General features: G+C 31.6%; 2 protein-coding genes across 2 annotated transcripts; both read right to left on the bottom strand.

Annotated features, from left to right (window-relative positions):
- Window positions 1-1,992: 1,992 nt before the first annotated feature.
- LOC126661634 (alkane hydroxylase MAH1-like) lies at window positions 1,993-3,081 on the bottom strand. Its single transcript, XM_050355486.1, has one exon. It carries the CDS (start codon window positions 3,079-3,081, stop codon window positions 1,993-1,995), a length of 1,089 nt encoding a protein of 362 aa, XP_050211443.1.
- A 13,552-nt stretch (window positions 3,082-16,633) lies between these two features.
- Window positions 16,634-20,545, bottom strand: LOC126661633 (alkane hydroxylase MAH1-like). The gene is made up of 3 exons (XM_050355485.1): window positions 19,099-20,545; window positions 16,898-17,107; window positions 16,634-16,755 (listed from the first exon to the last, which is right to left on the bottom strand). The coding sequence occupies exons 1-3, from the start codon at window positions 20,543-20,545 to the stop codon at window positions 16,634-16,636; spliced, it is 1,779 nt and encodes a 592-aa protein (XP_050211442.1).
- Between the last annotated feature and the right edge of the window lie 1,130 nt (window positions 20,546-21,675).

Raw genomic sequence — 21,675 nt, 5'->3', positions numbered from 1 at the left:
TTAACCTTATAAAAAAGTTATTTATACCCAATAATGTGTGAGAGAGATCTGAGAAATGAGAAATGACAGACACGTTGCATATTTGTAGAAATAGAGAATTGGGTTAGTTTTTTACATGAGTCTTTATTTTTATTTTTAAAAATAAAGTCCATTAAAATACTTTTCTAATGTTTATACTCTTTATATTAAAGAGTTTTGAACTATAAAGAATACATTATAGATGTTTTCAAGTTCTATTTTTTTTAGGATTTTTTTGTCGCTAATGCGCTAAAATTCATCGTAAGCGACAGAGTCCGTCGCAAAATTTCTGGTCGCAAAACATATTTACGACCAGTCCAGCAATCTATGGTAAATTTGGCGACAGAATTTTCATCGTTAAATTTGCTTAAATCAGTCATCAATAGTCTACCCAAGGAGACCAAAATGGAGACAAAATCGTGACGGATTTGGAATTTTAGCGACGGAATAAATGTATCAAATCTAAGACAAAATAGGTGCATGTAGCGACGGATAACCGAGTTTATTTAGCGACGGATTCAATCTGTCGCTAAAGGTGCCCATTTTGTCTTGGCACACTAGCGACTGAATATTCCATTGCTAAAATTCCAAATCCGTCGCAATTTTAATTTTTTTTCGGCAGAAATTTGCTGTTTTCCGCTATATTTTCTATTTTTCCCTATCGTTTAAAACCTGTAAATAATTGTAATTTAAATTCATTTATAGAAAACAATCAATTGAACACTGAATATATATAAAAATAAATATCAAAGTATACAAAAAGGAAAAAAAACATAATTTGTTCGTAAACTAATCAAACACGACACTACAAATTTATAGTGTCGTCGCCGTCTGGTGGGGGAGGGGGGAACTGTGGCCGATACTCTACAAGAAGATTAGGCCTCATGCTTGCGATCTCCTCACGGATAAGCTGGGCCATGCTCGCCTGCTGTTGACGATGCTGCTCCGCCAGCCTCTGCTCAACCTCCCTCAGACCCTCATGAATGTCGGCTTGCACACAGCGGTCCACCTCCTCGTCTGCCAGCTGTGACGACCTAGAAGAGTTGTCCCGCTGCGCTCTGCTACTCGGGGATGCATACCTGCTGCTCGCCGAACCAGGCCACATGCTGTGCTTCTTGTTGACGCCCTCGATGTCCAGAAACACCTGGGTCTCGTCCACCTCCGTCATTAAAATCCGTCGCTAAACTGCTGTAATCTAGTAGTGTAAAACTGTCAAAAATAGCTTTCAAGTCCATGAAGTCATAATTTTCCCGCATAGGTTAATTAAATACAAATTGACCTATAAACTCTTAAGGTACAGGGATTAGTCCTATTTTTCTATTCGTAATTTTTTTTTTGAATTTTTATTTGCGTAAACACGATTCAGCACTCCTTCAAATATACCGCTATATGTCGATGTGTCTCTTGAATTATGTCAAGAGAGGATTACTAACTCGTCATTCGAATATATGTCACTTGATACCATCATTACATGCTCTATCTCGTATTGTTTTTCTACTTGTCTAAAAAAGTGTCGATAGTATGATAGCGTATCATTCAAGTACTAAAATAACCGCCTACAATTTATATTAAAACAAATAAAAATATTGTCAATCAATTTGGAATTACAGGGTGTAATAATCATCTTTAGCTAAAACTTGAAACTATATATATGCACAATTGATCAAGTCCTTCTACTAATCCTAATCATTAAACCATTCTTGATATGAAGAAGAATAGAAGTACAATTAGGGATCACATGATGTTCTTCTACTAGCTGAATATTATAATTATGAAGCACAACTGCAGCAATCGCCTTCATTTCAAAGATTCCAATGTCCTTCCCCACGCAAGTCCTTGCTCCTGCATTAAATGCTAGAAACTTGTATGGTGAGTGTTGAATAAGTTTTCCATCTTCCTTTGAAATCCATCTTTCTGGCTTGAATTCCAAACAATCATCTCCCCATATTGATTTCATTCTTCCCATCGCATAACTCAACACGTAATTTCCATATTTGGATCAACATAGTGTCCGGTTGGAAGAGTATCCGGTTTAAGAGGTTTCTTATGCTCATACATTGCCGGTGGATAAAGCCTTAGGGTTTCGCATATTGCTCCATGCAAATACACCAACTTGTTCACCTCTTCCAACTCAAAAACCTCTAATCGATCTCTTCTTTTTGGCGATAAACTGTTCAATTCCTCTCTAATGTTTGCCTCAACAACTGGATTCTTCATTATAAGCCAAAAGAACCAACCCAATGAGTTCTCCCATCCTGCAAACATATAATTTACAAGCGTGTCTCTCAAAAATTCATCCTTTGATTTCCACCCTTCCATTAATTTTTCATCATTGCAATGCACCGTTAAGTATGACGCCAGAAGATCGAGCTCTCCTTCTCCCTCTTCAATGAGTTGTTCTCTTTTTCTTGCCACATAAGAAGCTGCTACTCGATCAATTGTTATCCTAGCCATTTTCATTTTCTTCTCTAATCCAAACCCTAGCCATTTTTGCAACCTCCAAAATATTTTCGGCCTTACATGCCGGTAGAATGTAGCTTCTTCTGCATGTTCCATGGCATCTAAAAACTCATTTTTAGGCAATTCAATGGTAAGGGTTTCCGGACTGAAACCTGTAATCACTTTCATTGTAACATCGAACGTAAATCTGTGAGCTATTTCTTGAATGTCCACTATTCTACCTTCCTCATAGAAATGTTCAAGAACTGGAATTAGGGCATTTTCCACCGTAGCGCTTATAGTATTGAACAGAAATTTTCGAAAACGTTGATTATTGATCAAAGCAACAGAAACTTTTCTTTGATTCTTCCATAGGTCATGATCAGAATTGAAAAGCCCATCTCCAAATATATCTTCAAACATCTCTTTGTATTTAGAGCCTTTGGGATAATTGGAGAAATTGGTACTCAACATGTGCTTTACATTGGCTGGATCAACAGTTCCAATCATATCCATATTGACAAACCATGGACCTTTTAAATAATATGTACCGCCGCATTTTTCAGCTATTTCCATGGACCAATCGTGAAATCGATGGACGTTGGCCAAAAGAGCAGGAAGCATACCAAGAAACGGCCAGTTCCATACGATCTCGTACCGATTACTCAAATAACAACCGAATAAAAAACAAACTAAAGCTAAAATAACTTCAAAAATGCCTAGTAATGCAATCTTGGAAGCTGCTAAACTTAAGGGTAATCTACAAAAACCCCCTAAAACATGTCCTACTTATTATTTATACCTCAGAATTTTAATTTTGGCAGTAATCACTCAAATAAATAAGAAAGTTTTCACAAATCCCCCCTACCCCAACGCAAATTAAAATAGGACCATTATAACCTTATATGTCTGTGTTAGACAAATAGAATAAGTTTACTAAATAATGAGTAAAACTCATCTTCAACCTCAGATTACCGCCATTACTGTCAAAAAAATTAAAAATCGCAGCTGTAACTTCAACAGTTATCATCAAACAAATTCGTTTAAACCGAGATTTTGAAGAAAAAAAATCAAGCAACAGATCTCAAAAACAAAAAGATATGGAAAAGCATGATGTTTTGTGTAGCGGTTGTTTTGACATCCGATGAGTGCAGATCGTTATTCGTGACGTCCAAATATAATGAGCTGAAATTGGAAAAAGAATTTATGGATCTAGTAAGTACATATAGAAGAAGAACAAGTAATTAGTCGACAGCAAAATGATCGGATCTGGTCGGGTAAAATGTAATTGGGTAAAAAGTTTTGTTACAGAGAAATTAAAATGAAGGAGATAATCCTTGGAATTTTATGGATGACAAGTTATTTTACAGATACTAACTCTTTGGTTCACTCGATAGCTCCTTTGGCTGGTTAATTTTGTTATAGGTTCTGGGTTGTTGGATGTGCAGGTGAGGGATTTTGGATGTGCAGGTGGGGTTATAGGGTTTGGTACTCAATTTTGACCAAAAATGTTTTTCACAATTTGTCTATGAATGGAAGAAGCATTAAAATGCAAAAAGTATTTCACAAAGTTATTATCATTTTGTCAAGTAAAAGAAGATTTGAATATTCAATCTGACAAAACCACTAATAAATGAATTAGACTTGAAAATGTATTCTACATTAGTTTTTTTAACTTATAATTTATTAATAACTTAAAATAAACTCTTCATTATCTAAATTAAAATAATTTTTACCTCATTTTTTTTTGCTTCTACTGCTCTCTCTTAATTATCTATATCAAAATAAAAAAAGTTGAGATAAAAATATATATGACCATTTTTCAGAGAGTTGTGTAGATTATAGGTTCATATCCGGTTCACATCAGGTTGATTTTTAGTTTTATAGAATGTCAAATACATCTCACTTAAAAGAGATATTGAATTTGTATATTACATTAAATCTCAAAATTCTGTTTATACAAAATGTCATTTAAGAGTGTAAAGAGCATCAAGACAAATTTTATTAAAAACTGAATTAAGATAGTTCAGTTGATAGGTTCACATCTAGTTCATATAAGGTTGATTTTGGTCTATAAAGTGTCAAATATATTTCACTTAAAAGAGTATTCAATTTGTGATAACACTAAATTCCAAAATTCTCTCTATATAAACTGTCATTTAATATTGTAAATAGCAGTAAGATAAATTTTATTAAAATTGAATTAGGGTAGTTCAGTTGATATAGGTTCACATCTGGTTCACATCAGGTTGATTTTTGGTTTTATAGTCTGCCAAATACATTTCATTCCGGTTCACATCAGGTTGATTTTTGGTTTTATAGACTGCCAAATACATTTCACTTAAAAAAGATTTTCAATTTGTATATTACACTAAATCTCAAAACTCTCTCTATATAAAACATCATTTAAAGCAACTAGACAAATTTTATTAAAAAATTGAATTAGGGTAGTTCAGCGATATAGGTTCATCCGGTTCATATCATGTTGATTTTTAATTTTATATGATGTCAAATACATTTCACTTAAAAGAAAGATTCAATTTGTATATTACACTAAATATCAAAATTTTCTCCATATAAAATATCATTTAAGATTGTAAAGAGCAGTAAAACAAATTTTATTAAAAATTGAATTAGGATAGTTTAGTTGATATAGGTTCACATCAAGTTCATATCAGGTTGATTTTTGATATTATAGACTTTCAAATATATTTCACTTAAAAAAGAGATTCAATTTGTATATTACATTAAATCATAATTTTTTTTTCATATAAACCATCAATTAAGATTGTAACTTTATGATAAAGTTTAATTTATTCAATATTTATACTAAATAAAACGTTAAAAAATATGATAACATGAATTATGATAAAAATATAAATTTTCATTAATAATTGTTAAAATATCAATTTAACATCACCATGACTAAAATGATACTTTTTACATCATCTTCAACCTCTAATTTTTTTTTTTCCAGTAAACAAACCATTAGTAAAATGCACAACATAACATATCATCACATAATCATTCAGGATTGATATAATTCAATTTCCACTTACAATGTATTTGTTATATCAAATTCATGTATTTTCCATTTTTAATGTACATTTGTCTATCCAATGACCTTAAACCATTCTCCTGATCTCAATTTTTATCAACGCTCACATCATGATTAACATCATTATTATTGTCATCTCTACTATTCTTCACCATCACCACCTATTTTCTATTATCTTCTCAATCATTTTCTTCATCAGTAAAATTCTTCTTAATTAAAAATCATACTTCAAAAATTAGTAATCTTAATTAGAAATTAAAATTCTAAAGCAAAAGTTATTGTTCCATCTCCGACCTCCAATCTTCGCCGTCCCATCACCGGCCATCGTCAATGATCATCATGATATATACTGCTTTTTGGCTTCCACACAATTAAATCAAATCTAAACTTCAGTTTCTCAAATTTACACTACAATCCAACACATCAAATTCCCACCATTCAAATTAAGAACCAAATAAATTTAAAATAAAAATTAGGAATCCTTTTGAACTTTTTATATCATTTCATCTTTTTTTTGTTGACATGTACAGGTTGGTACATGTGGAGAAACTGAAATCCACAACAATACCAATGGAGAGAAAACTCAATAATTCAACCAAATTAAATACAGAATCTGAGCAGCGATTCAGATCTAGCGAGTGAAGAAGCAACAATGGTGGTTCGACGATAAGTAACAATAATTGAAAACAGTAATGGAAGGAGAAGCACCGGCGGTTCGGCTACCAGCCACCACAAGTCTAGCAATCCGATTACCGACCACTAAAAGTCCGACCACTTGAACCTATTTTTAATTGTGCATGCCAAAGAAATTGTAGAAAAATAAAGTTATAGTAATGGAGAAGTGAGGGAGAAGAAGGAAGTGGGGGCGGAGAAAGGAAGGAATGATTAAATCAGGTACACAATAATAATAATAGGATAGGGTTAATTTAGTAATCTCTTATTGAAAGAGATAGAGCTGAAAAGGAACAATTAAAAAAAAGGGATTTTTGTCAAAAATATTATGTTAGGTCACTAATATAATATTTTCAATTTTTGAGGTATATGGTGACATTTTCTCTAAACTTAATCAGGAATTTGATTTTGTTTTTCGTTTTTCTCTGAAAAGATCTGCTATATTGGTTGTATTATTAGAATGGCATACTTAATATATGTATTTATATGATTAAACTCAACAAGTTGGAATACCAAGTTAAGGTATGGAATTATTGCGCAAGTTGGAATAATATATTTATTTGCCCACCAATACCAAACCAAACAATGATTTTCCATTAATATGTTAATTTAGTTGACTCTCCAAATTTGTTTGATTCAAAAAAAATATTAAATTTGAAAAATAAATACTACTTCCTCCATTTCAAAACTAGATCAATTATAAATTTTAGATCAAATGGTATAAATGTTGAGCAGTAAACTGGTAGGTCGTGGTTTGGATTCCTCCCACAAACGCTCCCTCTCCCAAAATTATCAAAAAAAAAAATAGATCAAAAATTGTTTTATATAAATTAAATTAGTTAATTTTTAATTATGTTCTTAAGTTAATTATTTTAACATATTCAATCTTAATTTGAAACTAATAGATATTTTTGTTTAAAAAAAAATGATGGATGAAAAAAATAATTATGACTTTTTGGTTAAGAAATAACTTATTAATTTTAAAGTTGGTTAGTTAATATTTTTATTGATTAGATTAATTAATTAATCATGATTGATTAAGGAAAGATAATGGAAAGCACGTTGTGGGCGATGGCGTTGAATTTATATGATAATGGCAAGCACGATTTGGGCAATCACATGACTAGGTATAATCACGGGAACCTAAATGCCAAATTGCTTCGTTGTTGACAATGTGTAAGAACCAATGTTTTAAAACCCGGACCGCTAGCAGATCCGGTGTGTCCAGCGGTTCAAGGTTCAACCGGTTGAACCGGTTCAACCGCTGGTTCAACCGTTTAACTAAAAAAATAAAAATATTTATACGAATTATAATATATATAAAAATAAATCTGAAATATAAGCAAAATGGACTAATCATATGACTTTCTTAAATTTATTATATTTAAAAACAAACAACCATATGGGCCCAGCCCAATAAATAACCTATTACCTCAAACTTTTTAACCTACCTACTATCATCTCTTTTCTCAAATATCAACACCCAGCCGCCACAATCATCTTTCTCACCATCAAACTAACGGTTCCACATAAACCAAATATAAGAGCATATATTTATATCATCTCTTCAATGAAGCTTATACATAAACTAAAACTAAAACTTATACTGTTATATATAAATTAAAAGGTAAAGATTTACTATTATTTTTCTTTGAATTAAATTTCTTAAATCTCAGCCGATTTAGAGAACCAACCAAACCATCATCTTCTCTACCCTTATCATTTGGAATCATCACTTTTATTTGGGTTATTGTGAACCGGCCGGGTTTGATGGATTTTACGGTCCAACGGGTTTCCGGTTCTTGCGGATTTTTCCGGTTCAAATTGGTTGAACCATAAATCCGGGTATTAAGCAGTAATTGAACCGGACTGGCCTCCGGTTTCCGGTTGAACCGGTTGAACCGGCCGGGCCGGTCCGGGTTTGAAAACACTGGTAAGAACATCACTATATCTCTATAGTATAAAGTTGAACCTTAATTGTTGGATTCCTCTTATATCCTTGCAAAGTTTATGAATTTCAATAAATAACAACTTACATTATGTGTCCTTAATAGCAAATTTAAGGGTTTTTATGGTAGAGGTGGCCATGGGCCGGGTCAGCCCGTGAACCGGTCCGGAACCGGCCCGGTCAAATCCAGCCCAGAACTGGTCAAACTCGGAATCGGACTAAAACCGGCCCGGAACCGTACGAAGGGCGGTTCCGGACCGGTTCCATATTTATTGAACCGTGAACCGGCGGTTCCGGCGGTTCAAGGATCGAATCCGTTGATAAAAAATATATATATTACTCCCTCTGTCCCACTTTAAAAGTCCCATTTGACTTTACACACAGATTAAGAAAATATTAATTATTCTTGTCTTTTCATGTTTTTTCATATTTTGCCCCTATTAATGATAGTGGAATTTTACATACAGTTCTTTTAAGATAACTAAAATAAGGGTAAAATAGGATATTCAATGCAAAAATATTCTAAAAATAGTAATGGGACTTTTTAAATGGGACATCCCAAAATAGAATATGAGACTTCTTAAACGGGACGGAGGGAGTATATATTTAAAATATATATAATATCTTTATCATATAATATATTTACTTTTACAACAAAATATATGTTATACTTGTTTTAGTTAAATTTTTGGTTAATATTTTAATTTTTATAAAAAAAAATTCTTTATTTTCTTATAATACTATCTCCGTGAGTTACTTTATTGTTAAATTATATTTTTTAGTAATTAAATTTTAAATTTATTTATATTTTTTTCTAAACTGTCCTAGACCGGAACCGGAACCGTCCGGTTTCGAACCGTCAAGGAACCGTCTCTTAAGCGGTTCCGGGCCGGTTCCACTTTTTCTTGAACCGTGACCCGGCGATTCCGAACCGGAACCGCCGGGTTATGAACCGTGGCCACCTCTATTTTATGATGTCTTTTTGTTATGTTCCATTTATACCCTTATCTATCCTTTATGTCTAATACTAATTATGCTGTCCTTGGTGGAAAAAATATGTTGGTCCCATATATTGACTATCTTTTTATTCTTTTTATACCCCTTTTAGTTCATTATACCAAATACAATATATTACCCCTGATGGAAAAAAAATCATCACACAAACCAACAAAAAAAGGAAACCGACAAAATATATTTCTCTAAAAAAAAAATATTTTACCCTAATTTTTTTTACCCCATTCCACCACCTCTAAACATTTTTGTTGACACATGATGTCTATAATTATTATACAATGCATACATAATTTGATGAGTTTTATCCTAAGTAATATGAGGTTTATTTTAATTCATGATTCAAATTTGGATAATAAAAATAAAATATAGAATAGTAATTATAATTATAATTAATTGTTTAAAATTAGCATTAAAAAATGGCAGAAAATATAGTTAACAACAGGTGATGCTGATTATTTTTTTCGTTAAAAACATTTTTCTTTTTTGAAGAAAATAAACTGGAAAATTATGGTTGAAAAAAAAAATTAAAAAAAAATATTTATTTTATTATGATTGTTGTTGCTGTTAAATTTAGGCTTAATTACTTAAAAACCACCCACCTTGTAATTTTTTTTCATTTATACCATGACCTAGGAAAATTTTCAATTGTACCCTATTTTTGATTTTTATGTTTCATCTCTACCCTAATGAGTTGAATTGACCTATTTTCTTTTGAAAAAAAGTTTAAATTAGTCCTTCATTTTTAACCTATATTCTAATAAAACGTTCACGATAATCATTTATGTATCTTGTTTTTAATATTTTCATTTTTAAATTAATTAAATTATCAAAAAAATTACTCTTGGGGTACAAACGAAACATAAAAATCAAAAATAGGGTACAAATGAAAATTTTTCTAGGTCGTGGTATAAATGAAAAAAAGTTACAAGGTGGGTGGTTTTTAAGTAATTAGGCCTTAAATTTATGTCTCTACTTATGCAATTTTAATACTAATTGATGCTTAATTACCATATTAAAATATATTTTTTTAATTTCATATTTCTTTAACCGTTATTTTTCCGATGAAAAATGGCCCAGTCTGAAGCGAAGCGAGGGTTTCCTCCTAATTATTTAATATAATTGGTCTGCAACTAGACATAAATTTGAGTTTGAGATTAAAATTTTATATTTTATATTTCATATTTGAAATTCATAAATTTAAAATTTTATGTTTAGATGATAAAAAAATTTAAATTTGTGTTAGACCTATGTTTAGATGAACGAAAAAATAGAAAAATTAAATTTTATGTCTCATACTTAAATTAAATTAAGCGTTTTAGCCGAAAATAAAGTAAAATAAATTATTTCAATATAAAATAATAAGGTATCAGAATAGTATTATTTATTTTTAGATTCAGTCCAACGTGGGTATACGAAAAATATATATGAAATGTATCATATAGGTATCCGCTCTAGAATATCTACGTTTAATTTCATACAAGTGCTTTTACCAATTTTTTCAATTACGGAACTATTAGAAAGGCCACAAATATTTATTTTTATTAAGCTGTTTAACGGGTGATTAGAAGTAAAAAATGATTAATTAATTCGTAAAATGGTTGATTAGAGGGAAATGTAAACCTACTCTTTAATATTAATTAACCTGACTACTTAAATGTTAAGGAAAAAGTCTAAATCTTGAAATTTAATTTGTTAAGTAGTGATTGAGCATTTATCATTTTCTCCTTCTCATTCTCTTCATAAAGGATATCAGGTAGAAGAGAGAAAAAGAGGATGAACAAATGACAAGAGAGAGAAAGAGAGGAGGGGGACCACATAAGAAAAAAAGAAGGGATACATGAGAGAGAAAAATGGACACGTGTAGGCTATTGATTGGGACGGTAATGGGTTAGTATAAAAAAATATGTGCTTATTCATGGACATGTGTAAACTTGAGAAAGATGACAGTAAATGAAAACTAAATGAGTTTTGTGCTATTAAATGAAATAATAATGGTAATAAAGAAATAACTCTAGCTAGGATGACAATTGGTGAAAAGCGATTTATGATTTTTCTTGTTATTTTATCAACAATAAAAGTAGTAGTAAGTGCAATATTACATTAATTAAATTTCTAATCATTAAACTAATTATTTGCACCAAAATTAAAAATATGACAAAAAAACCATAAATGCCCATATTCTTTTAAAAGATAGAAAAGCTACATGGATAATTTCAAAGGTTGATTTCAGAGGATTTGATTGTAATACCACAAAATATTTAAGTACTTAACTGGACCACGTGTCCAGTGTTAAGTCGTCAGAGTGACGATATCGGAAAGATTTTCGAGAAATTAAGATAAATATTAAATTTTAGCAGGACAGATTCGAAAGGATTATTGCGAGAGATTTAACATTGTGTTTCAGTTCTAAAGTTGAAATTGGAATTAGAAAAGAAAAATGTTAAGAAAGTCGCAAAATAAAGTATAGGGACTAAAATGGTAATTTAGCCATATAAATTCCGAAGTGAAAATTATTTTGCCAAGGTCCGCGAAATGTTTTGTAGTATATGTGGTAAAAGTTTCGGGTCAGTCGGAGACCTTTTAAAAATTTGGACGCGGATGCGTCTTGGGCTAAAATGTAATTTTTGAAAAGTTCAAGGGCTAATGTGCAAATTAGTTAGTTAAGCCTCGAGATTAGTAATCAAAAGGTTTTGACGGAAAATAATAATATTGAGTTAGTATTATTTATACAAATATAAATAATACGTAAGTAATCGAGTTAAAAGAATAATTTAACCGTTTGGTTAAATTAAAAAGTTTAAAAGAGAAATGGTTTAAGTTAAAGAAGTGAGGGATCAAAATGACTTTTTTGCCAAAATATATATAATGATCAGGAATGAAAAAGGAAGGATCGAGAGAGAAAGAAGAGGAAGGTATCAGATGAGAGAAAAAGTGACGATCACTTCGTTCTGCCGCCGTTTCTCGTCCAAATCGGGAGTTCTTTATATCGATTCGTTCAGAATTCGATTCTCTATCATCGTTAAACTTCAAATCGAGGTAAGCTTGACGTTTTTATTATGAGAATTGGTAAATAAGGGTTATTTCGTTTTAACGAATTAAACGAATCATAATCGCGTTTCTATAGTCGTTTTAGTGAGAATTGAATTGGAAAATGTGTTAAAACGGAGTGGGAGCATGTCGGAAGTGTCGGCGAGTGGCGAAGCGCCCGGAAAATGGATTTTCCGGGAGCTGAGTACGATCGCACACATGGTGTGCGAACGCACACCTGTGTGTGCGGACGCATACCAGACCGTGTGAACGCACGGGACCTTTTGTGCGCTTGCACAGCTAGCTACCGTGCCTGTTTGGGCCTTTTCGCCCCGTTTTAAACCTAATTTCCGACTTTAAGAATGTCGGACATTGAAAAGGAAATACGGGCCCCGAAAACGAGAAATTTAAATATCGAACATAACGTGTTCGATTAGGATTTCGAGATATGAGGAACCTAAGTTTATAACTTAGGATTTTAGTACTAGTCTACGTTTATGAATTAAACGTACATATGATTTGAATAGGAACTGGATGTATCGTTAGGCTACCAGGCCGTCGAGTTAGAGTAGCTACGAGATCAAACGATGCACGTAGCTTACATGTTCGAGTGGCGATAATGCAGTTTTGGATAGCGGTCACTGTGAGTGGCAAATTTACTTTCGCGTATTATTATTATTAAAGTCATTTTCTCATATTTTGAACATTATTATTAAATATCTCATATTTATATTATTTGCTCGTATAAGATGTCATGTTTGATAGATTTGATTATATAAATGTCGTTGTATTCGTTATTTTGAAGATGAGTGTCTAATGTGCGGTCCGAAATGACCAACTACCTATTGGGTGTCAATAGGCTGCGTGATCATTAGTAAGTCAGCATAGAGTGCCTAACTTTGTGATTAGAATTTAATATATATATTTATGCATGATATGATATGAATTTGATACGAGTGAGCACTCGGCTACGGTGTAGCCTGGAGTCCCCGGATCTAGTGGGTTGGACCCACCAGTGAGTTGGACTCACACTTTATGATTTCGATACGATTGAGCACTCGGCTACGGTGTAGCCTGGAGTCCCCGTATCTAGTGAGTGGGACTCACACTTTGAAATTTATATTGTTTGCTTGTATCATAAATTTATATACGTATTAAGCGTGTGACGCTATATTTTGATAATACTATAAGTAACTTGCAAACTCACTCAGTATTTTCCCAAATACTGACCCCTCACTCTGATGTTTGCAGGTAGACAGAGTCGGATCAGACAAACCATCTCCATTGTGCCATAAGTCGTTGGACTTGCACAAGTATGAATTCCTAGAGCTACAGTAGTCAGTAGTCGTCAATAGAAGGTTTTGTGAATTGGTTTTAAATATCAGATTTTCATTGTAACCTCTGATGTGATATTTTAATATTTATAAATGTAATATCAAAAAGAGTTTTCCTGAAAATGTTTTAATATATATATATATATATATATATATATATATTATACTTTTATTTGCGAAAAATTATTAGTGGTTTTAGGCTTGCTACGGGTTTCTGAACTACCACTCCAATTCCCTAGTGCTGGTCTCGGCTCAATAATTTGGATTGTGACATTGATCTTTTGAGAAGATTAATTTATTTGACCTTTGACAGAAGATTAATTTCAGAAGTTAATTTCAGAGGTTTGACCATTAATTTCAGAGGTTTGACCAATTTGACCTTTGACAGAAGATTAATTTCAGAAGTTAATTCCAGAGGTTTGACCAATTTGACCTTTGACAGAAGTTTAATTTCAAAAGTCAATTACAGAGGTTCGACTATTAATTTCAGAGGTTTTAACCAAAATTAGTCCTTTAACCAGAAGATGATTTCAGAGGTTAAATTTTGAAGGTCCAAGCAACATAACTTCAGAAGCTTAAAACTTTAAATCTTAGAGGTTAGAAGTCCAAGATTAAAAGCCCAGAAGCCCATAATATTGATGACGGAAGTTAAAAGCCCAGAAGCCAGAAACCCACGTGTTCTAGAAGCAAAGCAGTTCTGAAAGTGGAAAGCATCGTGGTGGAGATAGTGGGCAGTTGAAGAGTAAAACTCAAACAATAGTTTTCAAAGGGATATAAATAAGAAGGAAGCAGAACAATTTTGGCCCCCGATCAAATCCAACAAAAACCAGCCTAAAGGCAAAAACACTCAGCACTCTGTATTCTCAATTTTCAATCAGTAAAGAACTTTATGATTGAATTTTTTTGTTTTCATTATGTTAGTGATATGCACTAGGTCAATCATGTTTGACCATATTTTGACTTTATCATTTTATTATTTATTGATTGGCAGTTTTTATCATTTTATATTAATGATTAAAATACTTGAATGGTTAATTCTTTCTAAGGTCATCGAGTATGTGACTTGATAGTAGAACCCTTAGGTTTAATAAAAGAATTATATACCATCTATCCCTAGTCTTAATAGAACATTGAGACTAGTATGATGTTGACTGATGATTATATTTTACTAATCATGTATATGAGATATTAAGTCAAATCATAGGTGCTATTTGAGAAATAAGGCACTGGATGACCCACTGTGAGAATACTACATAGATCACTGTCATAAGTAATTCTCATTACAGTTCTATTAGTATAATCCTTTGACCTTGAAATCATCATGAATTTCTACATAGCTATTTCATATTTTGATACAGTCTTACATTATCTTTAACAGGATAATGGAATAGATTGTCATTGGATATGAAAGTAACTATGTGAGAAATATGAGTGACTGAGAAGGAATTTGTCCCTCATTTATTTGAGTAAGATATCTATGGGCCCCTTGAAGAAGATAGACTGAAGAAAATGCATGGCCATGCTAATTGATAAGAAGTTATCATTTTCAGTCTACTTAGAGTCAAGAAACTAATGATTGAATGTTATAAGGATGACATAACTATGCCTTATATTCAATCTGGATATCGAGAGACAAAGGGATTAAAATATTATTGTAAATGGTTAAATCGGATAGATATTCATATAACTTGGGTAGTCATAATGTCTTGCTAGAGGCCACTTATGACTTGTGGGCTGAAATAGGGATTTCGAGCCTACTGCCAACGTTATATGAACCTACAGGGTCGCACACTGAGAACAGGCCCAAAACAGTTATGGGTTGTACAACCCTAATGTGATTAAGTGATTAATTATATATATATATATATATATATATAATTCGTAATATATATATATATATATATATTAATAAATATATATATATATATATATATTAATAAATATATATATTAATTCGAAATTTAAGGACTAGTGTTTTCCTTAATTTATTATTTTTGGAAGATAATAAATATAGTAATTAATATATATGGATAATTATCAAAAAGGAGTTTTTGATAAACATAAACTTGTAGAATTGCAATGAGATTGAAATTCGAATTTGTCTCAAACCCTAGTGTTATTTATCACTATAAATACTCATTAAGCAATTGGTTTGAGAATCACGAAATTCATTATTCACTAAATCACTAAAATTCGAAAATTGCTTGTGAAGCAATAGTGCTAGCACACAAGCACTAGTTTTGGCTAAGGTCTGTTCGTGTGGATACTCGTAGAGGACGCGTTCTTTTGGAGGCGTTTCTGATCCGAGGCCAGGTATCACCAAAGTGAACCACCTCCTTCCTTCCTACATTGCTGTTGAATTCGACATACAAGTAAGTAATTATTCTGTTAATTCGAATTACATGGATCTTGGTTTGGGTTTTTAGATAAATTTTTGAAATTCCGTTGCGTTATGAACCTATAAAACCCAACACATTCAAGTTCTCAGCATTACCTTTTTGGAGTACTTGTAATAAGGTTGACCAAGCCCCAGTTGTTTGATTAAGAAGTTAAGTTTACATTTTGGAATCCGTTCCTGGCACGCCCGCATTTCACACGCTTTGTTGTTACAAACGCAAAACGCCAGTAACACTAATGTATTTTAAAATTATAATCAATGTTAAATTAGATAGAATTTATCTTATAATTGAATAATAAATATAAAAATTTACTTTTGGATAATTTTTTTTAAATGCTAAAACATATTTCGCATTATTGAATTACATTTATATTTTGTGGCATCATATGTTACTGTCTGATATTCCTAGAAAAATGGGGTTTATAAAAAAAATATACTAAGAGATTAAAAATTGAAGAGTTATGCTTATGCCACTTTTTTTTTTTTTGTCAGAAGATGGTTTCATCTGTAGATTAAAATCGACTACAAGAGTCTTAAATCTAGCCGCAAAAACGGACTAGAAAATTATAACATATGAGTCTATTTGACAACTAAACATGTCAGCCAACAAAAACATCATAAATCTAGATCTAAATATAAATCTAGCTAAATGACATACAATTTACAAATCTAAAAATTACAACAAGAGTATGATTCAAGTTGTAAATTAAATTTATAAACCACTCTTACAAACGAAAGCACAAGACTGAAGTTTTGACGACACACTTATTCTGATCAACTCCTAAACGAAGAACCACCAAGCGATCTCTGAGAGCACAAAATATCGGGCTGTAAATCTTAAGATTTTCTATAGAAATCAAGAGGAAATACCTTGTATACTTTCGGTTTGAAGAAGAAATAACTCATTAGAGTTTATAAAACCCATATAGGGTAGATAAAACCATCAAAAAGGAAGAAGAGAAATAATAATAAAATTATATGGTGAAAACCCCATTTATTTGTTGTAAATCTAGAAAATTTAGAGGGTGGGGGAGATGAATTTTGACCAAAAATTGGCCAAAACTCATCTCCCATAAGGGTGGCGGGTTTGAGCTGGTCGAAAATATTGAACCGGCATGAACTGGTATCCATTTGTAGAACCAAGGTCAAGTCAACATATAGTAACATTCCACTGCTGCGGTTTAGGGCATGATCATGAACTAAGGTAAATTACACATAATACAGTTGTATCAAGATGATTTAATGTTAGACAATAAAATAGCAGAAAAATTAGCCATAAAAAAAGCCAACGGAAATCTAACACTGTCTTATGCGAATAGTGAAGTACTTATGTTAGAATTTTGAAGTTATTAAACACTTATAGTTTGTGGTGGATAAAAGTTATATAGTTCAATTTGATTTTAATTATGATTCTAATTAGAATATATTTTTAATAATGAATTAAATAGCTAATCACTATAAAACTTTAATTTAGTATAAATTAAAAAGGACTATATGATTCATTGTCATACAAATTGAAATTGGTAAAATGAAAGAACCTCGGCAGCATCAACTCCACTGCCATACAAATTAAAATTGCTAAAATGATTCATTGTCATAAATGAAAATTAATCTTTTGAAAAGAAAAGACACTACTAGAAAACAGTCTTTTAGCAACAGATATTTCTGTCGGTAAAAGGTTAAAATCCGTTGCGAAATCAATTTTCCGTCAGTAAAAGGTTGAAATCCGTCGCTAAATTAAGATTTTTCTGTCGGGAATTTGCTGTTTTCTACCAATGAGAAAAATAGCCAACTGTAGAAGTTATTTGAGAAAAAAACAAAAAGAACGTGTGAGAGAGATATGAGAAATGACAGACACGTTGCATCTTTGTGGAAGGCCTAATACTTCAAAAAACTCCGACCTTTTAACCCATTTTCAGTTCTACCATGACGTTGAAAATTTGTCAATTTTACCATATTTTGCATTTTTGTGTTTTAATTATACCCTGAAATATTAAATTGACGTTTTTTTTATTTGGAAAAAATTAAAAAAACGTTCTCAATATCTAGCATATATTAATTGTATATGTTGAAAATTTATTTAGATTTAGTTAAATTAATTGAGAATTTAAATTAGTTTTAATTTGATTATGGTTTTTAGTTAGTTTTTAAAAATAAAAGACTTATTTGTACTTTTTTGAATGGAAATAAATTTAATTTTATATTTTAACTTGGTTAATTAAACAATTTCTTCATTTAAATAAAAAAATTATGAAAAATTAAAAAATTAGGGTACAATTGAAACGAAAAAATGAAAAATAGGGTAAAATTGACCACTTTTTAACGTCAGGGTAGAATTGAAAAAGGGCTAAAAGGTCAGGTTTTTTGAGGTATTAGGCCTTTGTAGAAATAGAGAATTTGGTTAATTTTCTACATGTGAGTCTTTATTTTTATTTTAAAAATAAAAAGCCCATTTAAAATACTTTTCTAATGTTTATACTCTTATAATAAAGAGTTTTGGACTATAAAGAGTACATTATAGATACTTTCAAGTTCTATTCTTTTTTTTAATTTTTTTAATGTTATTTTCAGATTAATTATGGTGTGCTAAGAAAAATAATAATAAGAATACTATTTTAATCCTTAAAACTGTCGAAAATGGCTTTCAAGTTCATGAAGTCATAATTTTCCCGCACAGGTTAATCGTATACAAATTGACCTATAAATTCTTAAGATATACCATTCCTTTTGACTCAACTCTACTCTAGTAGTCACTAGACTCACTATAGGGTATTAGTCCTATTTTTCTATTCGTAATTTCTTTAAAAAATTATTTGCGATAAACACGATTCAGTCCTTCAAATCTACAGCTATATGTCGATCTGTCTCTTGAATTCTGTCAAGAGAGGATTACTAACTTGTCATCTGAATATATGTCATTTGATACTATCATTGCATGCTCTAGTCTCTTATTGTTTTTCTCCCTATCCAAAAAAGTGTCCATAGTATGATAGCATATCATTCAAGTACTAAAATAACCGCCTATAATTTATATCAAAACAAATGAAAATATTGTCAAGCAATTTGGAATTACAGAGGGTAATAATCATCTTTAGCTAAAACTTGAAACTATATATATGTATAGTTGATCAAGTCCTTCTATTAATCCTAATCATTAAACCATTCTTGATATGAAGAAGAATAGAAGTACAATTAGGGATCACATGATGTTCTTCTACTAGCTGAATATTATAATTATGAAGCACAACTGCAGCAATCGCCTTCATTTCAAAGATTCCAATATCCTTTCCCACACAAGTCCTTGCTCCTGCATTAAATGCTAGAAATTTGTATGGTGAGTGTTGAATAAGTTTTCCATCTTCCTTTGAAATCCATCTTTCTGGCTTGAATTCCAAACAATCATCTCCCCATATTGATTTCATTCTACCCATCGCATAACTCAACACTATAATTTCCATATTTGGATCAACATAGTGTCCGGTTGGAAGAGTATCCGGTTTAAGAGGTTTCTTATGCTCATACATTGCCGGTGGATAAAGCCTTAGGGTTTCGCATATTGCTCCATGCAAATACACCAACTTGTTCACCTCTTCCAACTCAAAAACCTCTAATCGATCTCTTCTTTTTGGCGATAAACTGTTCAATTCCTCTCTAATGTTTGCCTCAACAACTAGATTCTTTGTTATAAGCCAAAAGAACCAACCCAATGAGTTCTCCCGTCCTGCAAACATATAATTTACAAGCGTGTCTCTCAAAAATTCATCCTTTGATTTCCACCCTTCCATTAATTTTTCATCATTGCAATGCACCGTTAAGTATGACGCCAGAAGATCGAGCTCTCCTTCTCCCTCTTCGATGAGTTGTTCTCTTTTTCTTGCCACATAAGAAGCTGCTACTCGATCAATTGTTATCTTAGCCATTTTCATTTTCTTCTCTAATCCAAACCCTAGCCATTTTTGCAACCTCCAGAATATTTTCGGCCTTACATGCCGGTAGAATGTAGCTTCTTCTGCATGTTCCATGGCATCTAAAAACTCATTTTTAGGCAATTCAATGGTAAGGGTTTCCGGACTGAAACCTGTAATCACTTTCATTGTAACATCGAACGTAAATCTGTGAGCTATTTCTTGCATGTCCACTATTCTACCTTCCTCACAGAAATGTTCAAGAACTGGAATTAGGGCATTTTCCACCGTAGCGTTTATAGTATTGAACAGAAATTTTCGAAAACGTTGATTATTAATCAAAGCAACAGAAACTTTTCTTTGATTCTTCCATAGGTCATGATCAGAATTGAAAAGCCCATCTCCAAATATATCTTCAAACATCTCTTTGTATTTAGAGCCTTTGGGATAATTGGAGAAATTGGTACTCAACATGTGCTTTACATTGGCTGGATCAACCGTTCCAGTTATATCCATATTGACAAACCATGGACCTTTTAAATAATATGTACCGCCGCAATTTTCAGCTATTTCCATGGACCAATCGTGAAATCGATGGACGTTGGCCAAAAGAGCAGGAAGCATACCAAGAAACGGCCAGTTCCATACGATCTCGTACCGATTGCTCAAATAACAACCGAATAAAAAACAAATTAAAGCTAAAATAACTTCAAAAATGCCTAGCAATGCCATCTTGGAAGCTGCTAAACTTAATCAGGAATTTGATTTTGTTTTTCGTTTTTCTCTGAAAAGATCTGCTATATTGGTTGTATTATTAGAATGACATACTTAATATATGTATTTATATGATTAAACTCAACAAGTTGGAATACCAAGTTAAGGTATGGAATTATTGCGCAAGTTGGAATAATATATTTATTTGCTCACCAATACCAAACCAAACAATGATTTTTCTATTAATATGTTAATTTAGTTGACTCTCCAAATTTGTTTGATTCACAAAAAATATTAAATTTGAAAAATAAATACTACTTGCTCCATTTCAAAACTAGATCAACTAATAAGTTTTATAAACTGCTAGGTCGTGGGTTCGATTCCTCCCACAAATGCTCCCCTTCCAAAATTGTCAAAAAAAATAGATCAAAAATTGTTTTATATAAAGTAAATTAGTTAATTTTTAATTATGTTCTTAAGTTAATTATTTTAATATATTCAATCTTTAATTTGAAACTAATAGATATTTTTGTTTTTAAAAAAAAATAGAAATGATGGATGAAAAAAACAATTATGACTTTTTGGTTAAGAAATAACTTATTAATTTTAAAGTTGGTTAGTTAATATTTTTATTGATTAGATTAATTAATTAATCATGATTAAGGAAAGATAATGGAAAGCACGTTGTGGGCGATGGCGTTGAATTTGTATGCTAATGGCAAGCACGATTTGGGCCATCACATGACTAGGTATGATCATGGGAACCTAAATGCCAAAGAGTAAATAACAAAACTATAAAAAAAAAAAAATATTACAAAAATGCTAAGTCATCTTTATTATTACATCACCACCTAAAAAAGCTAAAACTTTACATTTAATACCTTGCCAATAAGAATACAACACATGGCACATACAAAACAAATAAAAAAAAGTCAAAAACGCGTCAGAATGGGTCAAAAACGCGTCAGAAAACGCGTCTGACTTGTGTCAGTCACGCGCGTCGGTCACGTATCAGTCACACGTCAGTTTGTCAAAATTATTCACATGTATCATTTATGTATCCGCGATGTATCGGCAATGTATCAGAAACATATTTAATTATCATTTTCTTTAATTTTTAAAACAAATATATATATATACATATACAC

Source organism: Mercurialis annua, linkage group LG8 (genome assembly GCF_937616625.2).
Source record: "Mercurialis annua linkage group LG8, ddMerAnnu1.2, whole genome shotgun sequence".
NCBI classification, from domain to species: domain Eukaryota; kingdom Viridiplantae; phylum Streptophyta; class Magnoliopsida; order Malpighiales; family Euphorbiaceae; genus Mercurialis; species Mercurialis annua.
This window is presented reverse-complemented; position numbering and strand designations above follow the sequence as displayed.

Bases quoted from the DNA above. Each gene is read 5' to 3' on its own strand.
- LOC126661634 (XM_050355486.1), bottom strand. From the start codon at position 3,081: ATGCTTCCTGCTCTTTTGGCCAACGTCCATCGATTTCACGATTGGTCC.
- LOC126661633 (XM_050355485.1), bottom strand. From the start codon at position 20,545: ATGGCATTGCTAGGCATTTTTGAAGTTATTTTAGCTTTAATTTGTTTT. The intron at 17,108-19,098 runs GTACTTCTATTC...AATTTACCTTAG, and splicing joins ACATCATGTGATCCCTAATT to TTCATGATCATGCCCTAAAC. The intron at 16,756-16,897 runs GTTTTCACCATA...TGATTTCTATAG, and splicing joins ATTTACAACAAATAAATGGG to AAAATCTTAAGATTTACAGC.